Source organism: Megalops cyprinoides, chromosome 21, assembly GCF_013368585.1.
Source record: "Megalops cyprinoides isolate fMegCyp1 chromosome 21, fMegCyp1.pri, whole genome shotgun sequence".
Classification (NCBI taxonomy): Eukaryota; Metazoa; Chordata; class Actinopteri; order Elopiformes; family Megalopidae; genus Megalops; species Megalops cyprinoides.
This window is the reverse complement of record NC_050603.1, coordinates 11,220,635-11,232,006: the sequence shown is the minus strand read 5'-3', so window position 1 is coordinate 11,232,006 and position 11,372 is coordinate 11,220,635. Positions and strand designations below refer to the sequence as shown.

Below are 11,372 nucleotides of genomic sequence, written 5' to 3'. Positions count from 1 at the left end.
ACTGACTTACCCGCAATTCGGCCACCAACAGTTGGTCCTCTCGTTGTAATTAGTATTGATATTACTAGTAATTACTAATTATTGACATTAATATGAAACACATATATATGCACCATTTTAATAGCTATGTTGCTGCTTCAGAATACGAGTACTTTTTCATTTGTTGCTTCCATTATTTTGTTTGTAAATCATACACACATGCATTGGTGTGCATATGTATATCAGTGGGGTTGCACCTCTGTGTCAGCCAAGGAATTTTCGTTTTAATATGGTCAGTTCTATAAGCTGTTTGCGTAGGAAACCAGTAAAATGTTGACCTGTAATGAGAAGGCACACTACCTTAATTATAACCATAATTGCTGTTATTATTTTTATCAAATAGTATGGCAGAATAAAAAAATTAGATCACGTTTCATTAATGGTAACGTTATATTGTGTGAAGACCTTGGAAAACATATGCCTGAATATTGTACCCTCATATAAATGGTGGAAGGCGGTGAGGGAGGTGATGACGTTGATAGACGGGGTGGAGGAGGGAGGGGGGTCGGCTTATGACTACCGAGGTTGCTAGTGGCGAGTGTGGATGTTGCGATGTGTGGAAAGTATCGGGATGGCAACAATTCATAGCATCCTGTCTCCATCTCTCCATCTTTGTCATTTCGCTGTCCGCCACCCGGTGAGTCTAATGTAAGTACAATCTGTATTTCTTTTAGGTCTCGTTCCTTGCACTCAATTAATCTATTCCCTTCTGCGTTTGTGATTTCACAGTGTAAACATGTTTGTTTGCGTCTCCATTTCTGCCTGTTTTGTGAATCTCGTATCCTTTCTGCTTACACTCGTCGTATATGTATATATATACATTATATTATATGCATATATGTACAAATTACGCAAATATATGTTTCTGTCACCGTCATTATTGCTATGGTAGGCAAATCGTGCTGGCATCTTCAAGGTAGTGAGGGGGGAAACCGTATGGTTCAAAGGCGGGGAATGCACCCCTCTATCTCTTCTTCCTTGGCCCTCTCTGATCCGTCGGTTCAGTGATAAATTCTGGCAACGAGCATATTCGCAGAGGATTAGGCATTTAATCTAAAAATGCAGGCTAGCCTGCTGCATTAACGTTACTCGGGGATCATTTTACAGTAGTTATAGATGTTGCAACACCCTTTTTCGCGTTTGATGAAAAGACACGAGTCATTGTTTATAGTGCATTTTCCCCCGGCGTGAGTCACAGTCGAAGTAATCGCGTGAACTGATTGCTTATGTCGGGGATAAAGTGATTAAGGTGGCAGAAATCAGTCGCTTTTATTTCGATCGGGGTCCGATATTGGATGCGTCTCATCGTATATCCGTAATATTGCGTGCGTGTGTGTGTGTGTGTGTGTGGGAGAGGGAGAGAGCGAGAGGAATAAAACGCACAATCCCATTTGACGGCTATGCGGAGGCTGGGCTATAAAATGTTTTCGTGTTCAGCAGAGGGAGAGAATTGGTTGGCAGATGTATTTACAGTATAAGTAGAACAGCCCGACAGCAGCGTATGCACTTATGTAAGTTGCTTATTCGTGGGACAAATCCCCCTTTTTTCAGGGATTAAACAGTACCGTAATGTTTGAAAACAAGTCAGAATATTTTGAGGACATGGCAGAATGCTGCATGAATCAACATCATTTGCATAAAGAAATGTCAAAACTATGTGAGTGTTGCATGATAACTAGTAGCCAAAATATTTTCCTGGAAATAATATGAAATGACATTGACATTAAAGGTGTCTTAAAGTACTTTCATGTCCCTTATTCTGTGTCGTGGTGTCTCTTTATTTGCATCTGCATCCTCCATCCTGTTTTTCTACTTCTTGGCTGTTTGTCAGACCATTTTTGCCTGGTGTCAGTTATACTTTTCTGCTTGCCATCCAGTTCAGTTAAAATCCAGAATATGTCTGCCATCTGCAGTATATCAGTTCTGTTTTCTTGCCAGTGTATCCAGTTCTCTTCAGCCATTGTGTCTTGTGGGATGAATTAAAAGGTTTGCCTGCTTGTTAGGGAATCTCACAAACCAAGTCGTCTGTTTATTTGCAATTTCCATCTGCCCCTGTGCATATTTTAATAATATGTGCAGATTTGTTGACTCCATTGCCTTTTTTCATATTGCAGAGGTTGAGGGCTGTTAAGGTGTGAAGAGGATGTCTACTCTTGGCCTGGATCTTATCTACCTGTAGCTGCAGATTGGATTCCCTATATTTCAAAACACCATAAAGAGAGGTCTTACCTTGTTTTTTCGTGTCTTCCTTCACAATGCTGTCATCTACCCGCCCATCTGTGCCCCCCCGGCCCCACAGGTCTATCAACTGCAAACAGATCAGTACAGCAGAACCAAAGTCTCCAGAGCCAGGCACTCCGAGGGAAGACATAAACATGAACACCACTGCTAACACTGATCCTTCCTCTCACCAGGATTATGTAAATAATGTACCTGCTGAGTCTGTCAAATCAAAGGTAGATGACCAGGGGCATGCCAGCGCGGGTCAGCTGAGGGAAGGTCAACAGAAAGATAGTGCTGTTCCAGTAAAACCCCACAAACCTAGTGTTGTTCATTTAGTGTCTGACCCAAGTCCCACTCTTGACCCGAACTGCAATGAACCAGGTTTGCCATGCCTGTGCTGTAATGGTTACTCGCCTCAGGACAACAACAGCACCTACAACCTCAACTTCATCAACAACAACACAGTTACCTATGGACAACAGCTACAGCAAAAACGTCGGAACAGTGGTGATGATTCGCATCGGAGGGGTACATACCAAGCTCAGAGAAACCCCAAAGCAGCACAACCACAGTGCAGCGCCCCAGCTTGCACAGAGGGAGACAAAACTGAAGAGAATGAGGACACAGACGATAACACCCACTGCGAAGGAGAAGATGCAGACGAAGACGACGCCCTCATTCCCTCCTGCTGGGACTGTCCACCCTCCCTCCTGGAATTCTCTCTTTCGTCTTTTCCCTCCTCTTCCTCCACCTCCATCAGCGGGTGCTCAGATCTCGAATCAGACTGCCCCGACGCCATCTCGCTCTCTTGCCAGGATTTCCCACCCGAGCAACCCCATGCAATCTGCCCCATGGCTCCCCAACCCCATATTCCCTTCCTGGATCCCCACCCCACTCCTCTTTCTCTCCAGTCTCCCTGTTCCCCGCATGAAGGCCCTCCCTCTGCTTACTCCACTCCCTCAGAATTCCCAGAGGGCAAGTGGCTGTTAGGGCAGGACAGCAGAGAGCCGGATCTAAGGAACCTCCCAGACGCTGTGGATGACCCCAGAAAAGTGTGCCTCCAACAAACAGCTCAGGTGGATCACTGGGAGATGGAGAGTTACCTGGGATTAAGAGATGATCTTGGTCATCTGGAAAGACTGGAGCAAATTAATAAACAGAGGAAGATTTCCCATACAGAGGGACTTAAAGATGCCAGTTTGGGTGACGCAGATCTTGCTGAGGGTGGAAACATGGTTGAGGATGTAGATTTGCCATTTTGCAGGGGCCGTGCACGCAATCCCCTGGATTTTTCGGACGCTCTGGTCAACTTGTCTGCGTCCTCGTTTTTCGATGAGCGCCCCCTTCCAGACTCACTTGTCTCCTCCCCCTTGCAGCCTCCTCAGGAGATCTCCAAACTGTCCCCGAGTCACACAGACATGCAGATGTTCACATACATGAACATGAATGCCAGCACACCGACCCCACCCACCACATCCTCCACCTCCTCTTCCTCACTCTCGTTCAGCGGCGTCTCTCCATCTTCTTCCTCACCCCCTTGCGAGATAGAATGGGCCGGTCCTTTGCTCTCTCTTCCTCCATCCCAACCCATCCCTTACTTCACCTTTCACTCCTCCACCCCCTCCCTCACCTCTCTCGCTCCTCCCGTTGCTCCACCCCGGAGACGGCGCTTAGCCCGGCTGGAGGCCGAGAGGAATGCTGGTCGCCAGGTTGAAAGCACAGCCCTGCCTCTTCCTTCGTCTGCTTCTCGTATGCCGCCACCACCACCACCACCACCTCCTCCTCCTCCTCTTCCCTCAGCTGCTCCGTTCTGCCCAGCTCCGCCGCCTCCACCTTCCTCGCTGCGGCCTCCTCCTTCCTTCCACGCCCTGGACGACGAGATCCGGAAGCTGCTGGCTCTGGCTGGGATAACCCAGGCTGAGCTGCTCAAACTGAGCCCCGAGCTGGGAGTCGGGGTCATGGAGCTGCTGGAGCCAGAGACCAGAGACACCTCAGAGGCCGTGAGACCAGCAGAGACCAATGCACAGGAAATCGGAATGGGATTCAGAGGTAGAAAAGAGGGAAGGCAAGATGGAGGAAGGATACAGACAAAGGAGGATGTGCACAAGGAGGGAGAGAGGGAGGATAGTTGGAGAGAAGTAAAGGGATCCGGAATGGAGAGAAATGCTAGAGAGCTGGAGAAGGAGGGGCAGAGAGTGAAGGAAAGCAGAGAAACACTCAAGACAACCTCGTTCACTGAGATGGCCAGAAGTCGTAAGGGATATGCCTGTAGCGACAACTCTAGCCGTAAGTGTGGGTATAGCTGTGATGCAAGCCTTGCCGCTTATTATAGCCCTGCTCAGAGTGGTGCAAATAACTCTAATACAAATTGTCAAAACAACAGTAACTTCCCCTCAGCAAGCACTTCGTCCATTCCTCCTACAGGGCTCATAACCCGCCGCCACCCAGAACTGCCTCTGCCTCCCCCTTTGCCCTGTCCATCTGTCACCGCTTGGCCCACCAACAAAAATCAGCTGGAGCACATTGATTGGTTGATTTCATTCTCCCCGGACAAGGACGCTTTATCTGGAGCATGCACGGGCAACGGGGAAGTCAAGAGCAGCCCCCAGACATTTGCGGCAGGGTCCAAAGTGACGACGTTTAAAGAGCTGCGCAGTCGGAGCAGACAGAACCCCCAGCCCGCTCCGGTCCTCCCAGACCCAGACCCGGACCCGGCGGTCATGACCCCAGACCCAGACTTCCTGTACAGTCTGAAGTGGAAGACGGAGTACGTTGACGGCGATGGCAGACAGTGGGAGTACACCCCGCAAGCACAAACGTCTTTCCTCCAGCCGCCATCCGCGACGTCGGTGGCCGTCCTGAAGGAGGTGCCGCTGACAGCCAGGTGGGAGCCGGAGCCCCGCCCCTCGCATCTCATTGGCTTCTCCACCTGCCAGTGCAGACTGCAGACAGGGGCGGCTGAGAGAGGGGAGGGAGAGGCGGCGGTGCGACAAGGAGCAGATGGCGGAAGGAGCCAGGAATCAAGAGCAACAGGTGAGTCTGCGTGACACCCGCATGAGGTGGATTTAAAGGAAGACCAGACATCACATTACATTACATTACAGGCATTTAGCAGACACTCTTATCCAGAGCGACTTACATAGGTTACAGTTTTTTACTGTATCTTGTCCAAGGGTACAACAGCAGGGAATCAAACTGGCAACCTTTCGGTTACGAGTCCTGCTCCTTACCGCTATGCTACACTGCAGCCCAGCATTAGACAATTAGACAAAGCATTAGACAGTATACAGGCACAGTACACATGCCAAGGAAGAAGTCCCATGCACTGAGAGTGTGAAAGAGAGAGGCAGTATAGAAATCAAATCATACGCGCAGATGGTAGAAACACTCTACAGGCGCACAGTTTCATAGGCACGGCAGATGGACATAGGCAGTTGTTAAATTCACCAGAGTAATTTTGCAGATGGGTGATTACACCATTGCCTCATTTAATTAGCCATCTGTCTTACATGTCTCATGTACCCTCACTCTCGGTATCTCTATTATTTTGTCTTTCTTCTTTTTTGGCCTTTCTAATTCCTTTTGTTTTTTTTAATATACATGAGAACAACTATAAAAATCAGACAAATATTGTGGAGGACAGAGTTTGACCTTCCAGCAGTCACTATTAAATTTCTGTTGCAACTTTTCCAAGAGTGTTGCACTGTTGGGGATTCTTTCTCCCTTCTGTCTTTATCAGCAGTGTGTAGCCTGTCATTTATTGAATCGGATCAGAGAGGCGGTGCCTGGGGGGCCAATCTCAGAGATGAAGGGCTGTCCTCTCCTGGCTTGCAAGAAAAAAGAGGTGAAGTCCACCACTCACACTGACACGATTACACACAAATACAAGTGATATCATTTTATGTGGTTGCAGAAATCCATGTATCAAAACACTTATATAGATACCTACTGATGGACTGTCTGATTATATAGAGCAGAGCTTCTCATTTCTAATCCTGTAGGGTTTTAATCTAGCAGACTCTAAATTCTCTGTAGACCACCAGCGCTCTCAGAAAGGGGAGGAAAGATAGATTCAGTGAAGGAAATGACTGGTTTAATCAGGTTAGAGTGCCTGGCTGGAAGGAAGACACAGTGGCCTGAGTTGCCTGTATTCAGTAACTGACTTTTACAGTTTTATTATCTGAACGTGTGTGTGTGTGTGTGTGTGTGTGTGTGTGGGAGGGAGGTTGTGCATCAGAGTGTAACAGTGCTGTATTGTTGTGTAGCTCTTCTCAGTCTGGTCAGCGTGGCCGTGGATGCGATTCTGGCGCAGTTCAGCTCTGCTCGAACCTTGGTCCAGAAGGTCAGTGGTCAGAAGGTCTCAGTTCCTTCATACTGGATATAAACATTTTCAATAGTGCACAGGGTAATATATCTTCTCTGTCTTTTCCCCTTTCTCCCTTTCTTTTCCCTCATCTCTCTCAGGTATAAAAATAAAGAAGTTTCACATTTGTCATTTTCAGTCAAAAGAAGGATATTCACTACTTCTTTCTCCCTCCATTTGTCTCCCTCCATCACCGCTCTGACAGATGATCTCTCTCTCTCTCTCTCTCTCTCCCGACACTCCTCCTCTCCTGTTCAGGTGCAGTCCGGAGACAGCAGGGTGAACCCGTCTCTGGGTCGGCTGGTGCTGCAGCGTCTTTGCCCAGCTCTCCTGGGCCTGCTCTCTGATGGCCTGAAGCCCCACCAGACTGACCTCATCGCGGGCAGGAGGCCAAACTCACCCTGGGCACTGGTACAGGCCTCCACCCGGCCAGGTACGGAGTGCAATGCATAAAGTGCGGTTCACGGCGACACAGCCTGGAAGTGGTGCAGTGTGCTTGTATAGTTTTTGTGGCGATGATTCAATGCAAATGGTTCCCTAGAAAAGGGAAATGAGTTGGTTATGTGTGAATGTTAATGATGCTCAGATTAGTGGTGTGCATTCAGGACTGCGTGTCACCATCGGTTTTTTTTCAAGCCATGAATTAAAATTCATGCCATGCTGTGCTGTCATGACTTCACATTGCATATCATTATCCGTGTAACATTTTTTGAAAAAGCATATTTAAGTTGTGCTTTATTGTCATGACTTCACATTGTACGGTATTTACTTCCTGTCTCTCACTCTTTCTTGCTGACTTCCTGCAGGTCCCAGCACCCAGGCCTTGTACACCCTGCAGTGTCAAGTATCCCAGCTGCCCCAGCTAAGGCAGAGCCGGCACAAATTCAACGCTTTCCTGCTTGGTCTTCTCAAGTAAGCTCTGCTTTATCACAGTCTGGTGAGGGCTTGGAGCGGCGGGGGGAGGCTCATTCATTCCCGATCACTCCAGGCAATGCAGCAGGACAGTGCAGCAATACTGCTGTTTAACATGGTTTACTTCAGTGTGCTAATGTGTGTCCCCTGCCTCTTCTAGTATAAAACTGCTCGATCACTGGATCGGTCATCTGCAGTCCTGTGACGGTATGTAATCAGACATTACCGTCACACTGAGCTCATGATGTATATCATACATATATCTTTACACATATAGCGTTCTAAAGTTATGCAATGGCATTTTTGACCCTTTTTGACTGTATACACCATATTGAATGTATACTCTTATTACTCATTTTATTATATGAATTATATCTTACACAATTCACTTCAATTGTGTTATCGTGTTATTAAATCAGACATGATAACAAGGTGTTTTCTGTGGGTTTCCTTCTTTCCCTACCCCTCTCATCTGTTCTTTCTGACTCTCTCTCTCTCAGATGTGCTAGAGTCCCACTACCGCCCCGCCTCCTTCATGTGGCTGTCGCGCACTTCCTGTCAGGCTCTCTTTGACGAGCTCCTCCTCCTGCTGCAGCCCCTGTCCCTGCTTACCTTTAACTTAGACCTGCTCTTCCAGCACCACCACTTCGACCCCGCCTCCCCGACGCCATCCTCAGCAGGTTACAGCCCAAAAACACCCAGCCCAGCCAGTCAGGCCTGCGGCTTCGGAACCAAAGGGTTATCCCTTGGGAGGAGTGGTCACTTGGACAGTGCCTCAAGACAGGGCTCTAGGAATCTGGGAAGCAACCAGAAAGCAAGTCTCGCTGTGCTGGCCAATACCAGCAATGATAGCCTGAATGGGCTCCCTAATGGCGGGCCAGTGTTAGGACCAGCTGCAGCCACTAAGGAAGAGACAAACAACAGGTTCCTATGGAAGAAGGAGGATGAAACGGCACCCCCTAGAGTTTGTACACTGTCTCAGCAAGCAGGTCAGGCTATACAGCAGGGCTGGGGTGCAATTGTGCGCTGGAGTGGGCAGTTTGGGCAGAACTGGGGCAGTTACAGTAAAACAGAGCATGTGATGTCTGTGGGGTCCAAGTCCTCCTCTCTGGTTCCGGACCAAAGGTCAAGTAGCACCCTCATCGGGTCAGACTTGATTTCCCACAAGCCTCTGCAGGGCCCTCCACCTGAATGTAATTCTGTGACTCCGTGGGTTCTGGACAGACTGTTTGGGACATCCAGGGGACACAAAGTCCCCCAAGCAGATAAACCTTCCATTAGGTGAGCTGAGTGTGCATTTGATGAATATCATTAATTTCCATCCACACTTACTGTATCACTGTAAATTTCCTTCCACTTCCTGCTTTCTTGCAGGCATCCATCCCATTGGCTGGCCCCGGGTGGCCCTGCCCACAGCCCAGTGAATGAAGAGAGAGGGGCGGAGTCAGAAGGAGAGAACGAGAGAGGAGAGACCAGAGGTCACCTAAGGTACAGCTGCATTTCTCTTATTGCCAGCCTTGTCCCTTTATCTCTCAGAAGTGTGTGTGCCATTAACTTCTCTTGTCTTTGTATGCAGGTCAGTGCGAACTCTGCGTGACCACAGGGCCCGTGGACAGCTGTACTAATGTTTCACTGTGGTCCTGGTGGAAGGTGTGGCCCAGAGGTACAGAATGCTAGCATTGACATCCAAAAACTAGAAAAATTACAGTTCACTAATAAGAGGCTAATGAATTCATATAAACGCAACACAAATATAATGCAGGCATGAGAGAAACTGAAGAGTACTTCCATGTCCTCTGTCATCCAGCTAGCTAGCGCAAGCTTAAAATGCCACCAGGAGTAGTCCCCCCCCCCCCCCCCCCAAATCACACCAAAGATGCCCACCACATTAGCACCAACACACTCATCATTTAAACCCGGTCACCACGCTACCTCCAGAGATAGTTGCACAATAATGTGAAACGGCTGTAAAAGGTCTGTTTAGCAATTTTACTGTGAGAATATGAGTGTACTTGCAGGGGACTTCTGGCACTAGGGGTCATCATCCACAGCTGCCTCTCCTGTTACCCGGGAAACAAGGAGGTGTTTATTCTATGCGCTGCACCTCCCTGATCATTCGCTTCTTGAAACTAAGGCTATGATTAGATGGAAACTTTAGCAACTGGTCTGAGAGTAAGGAACCCAATGTGCAGGTAGACAGGGAGAAAAAAAATAATGGTGTGCTCAGGATGTAATTTGCACCCTGAAATTTTTCATTATAGTTTTGCCTTGTTTTGTAGCTCCCTTCTGCAGGTATCCTTTGCTGCCATGTGAATGATACTTATCATACAGGTATTCATCCAGGTGCTCACTTAAAATGTACGCTAGCATGTGGCATATATGAGCGTGGCAGCCATTTTTATAATTTATTGCATAATGTAAATTTAATTTAAATGCCTTTAAATACATTACTTACATTTTGGATTTCATATTACCCGTGTCTACATAGATTTCATTTTCATTGTGGATCCCTTTCATCTCATTGGTCACCATGAGGAGATTATGGTGGCACTGTCCTCTGTCAGGGGGTGACTTCACTCTTCCAGGGAAATGCTGACAGCTATGAAATGGAATAATGAAATAAAATGGGCAGGCAATCACCAAAAGTAAAGAGGTATAACTACACTGTAATACGCTGTACTATATAGCTATAGCATTAGGAAAAGATTGAGCTTGTGAATATGTATGGCCTTTTATGTAGAAAAAAAATAGTGAATTAAAAAATGTCTGCTGCAAACAACTGACATAGTCCAGTAAATGAGACAACAGTTTACTCTATATTGCTCTTTCATTAATAAGTTAATTATATAGTAGAATGAACTCTTAAATTTTGGTCAAATTCCCACTATTTTGTGATGAACTGCAACATGTTCAAAGAGCCTCTTCTACACAAAAGTAATTGCTATTCTTACAGGACCTCTGAATGGATTTTGATGCATTTCTATATATATTGTCTGTAGCATTACTCTATGAACTGTGTAAATTGTGGACTGTGTTCAGAGATTAGCAGTTGATTTTTAGTAGTTGATTTTAGTGATTGACTACTCTTGGATTGTTGAATGATGAATGTACAATGAAATTGTAAAGTCTGAGAAGAACATTTAAGGTTAAATTTATTTGTATTGCTCGAGGGGATATCAGCTGTTCTTGCTAATATGTGCTAGCTGTTAGACACTGAAGTAATCAAGCATACACCTTCTTGTGAGTGCATCGGAGACACTGAAGTGTGAGAATATTGTATGGCTGTAATTTTATGTTGATACTTATGATTGTAATTTTAGCTTAGTTAAACAAGGACTGCCTGCCATTGGTATACTGTGTAATGGGATTGTAAAGCTCTGTGTACATCAAGCATAAATGACTTCTGACAGGAGTCTTAGTGGGACTTGTCAGATTGGTTTACATGAGAACAGGAGCCAATCAGAGATGCCAGGGACAGGTGGGGCACCAATCATGTGTCAAGGGAGGGGAGTGTTGCATGGGGAAGTGGGAATACTCAACAGCACTGCTCTAAAGTATTCACAAGTCCTTAGTCCTTAGGCTGAATACAGACAAAGCTCTTGGACACAATAAGAAAGAGTAGGTGTTGGACCTAATTTATACCCCTCTTTGAAACCCCAGGACTTCATGTAACACAAATGACAAATGATATGAAGAAATTATATGAACAGAATAACAAAAACCTTGATGGAGCTGATTAAAATTCTGTGTTATACAGTAGTATTCCAGCATAATCACTGGAGCTATCAAAGAATGAATTAGTGGAGATTACATTTATTTCTGTGTGGTGTTCAAA

At 46.5% G+C, this 11,372-nt stretch overlaps 1 protein-coding gene across 3 annotated transcripts; it reads left to right on the top strand.

Moving 5' to 3' along the window:
- Positions 1-581: 581 nt before the first annotated feature.
- Positions 582-9,387, top strand: LOC118796244. Of its 3 annotated transcripts, none has more exons than XM_036555048.1 (10): positions 582-676; positions 2,154-5,295; positions 6,002-6,106; positions 6,528-6,604; positions 6,884-7,058; positions 7,432-7,537; positions 7,698-7,744; positions 8,038-8,818; positions 8,912-9,025; positions 9,114-9,387. In XM_036555048.1, exons 2-10 carry the CDS (start codon positions 2,295-2,297, stop codon positions 9,160-9,162), a joined length of 4,455 nt encoding a protein of 1,484 aa, XP_036410941.1. In that variant the 5' UTR covers positions 582-676; positions 2,154-2,294; the 3' UTR covers positions 9,163-9,387. The 3 variants fall into 3 exon arrangements, with proteins under 3 accessions (XP_036410941.1, XP_036410942.1, XP_036410940.1); XM_036555049.1 differs by having other exon boundaries at positions 582-687; positions 6,005-6,106; XM_036555047.1 differs by having other exon boundaries at positions 582-687.
- The last annotated feature ends 1,985 nt before the right edge of the window (positions 9,388-11,372 follow it).

What these genes read in the sequence shown, in the direction of transcription:
- LOC118796244 (XM_036555048.1), top strand. Translation starts at nt 2,295, where the DNA reads ATGCTGTCATCTACCCGCCCATCTGTGCCCCCCCGGCCCCACAGGTCT. An exon ending in TGGCTTGCAAGAAAAAAGAG is followed by an intron (nt 6,107 to 6,527) that starts GTGAAGTCCACC and finishes ATTGTTGTGTAG; the next exon opens with CTCTTCTCAGTCTGGTCAGC. An exon ending in TTCCTGCTTGGTCTTCTCAA is followed by an intron (nt 7,538 to 7,697) that starts GTAAGCTCTGCT and finishes TGCCTCTTCTAG; the next exon opens with TATAAAACTGCTCGATCACT.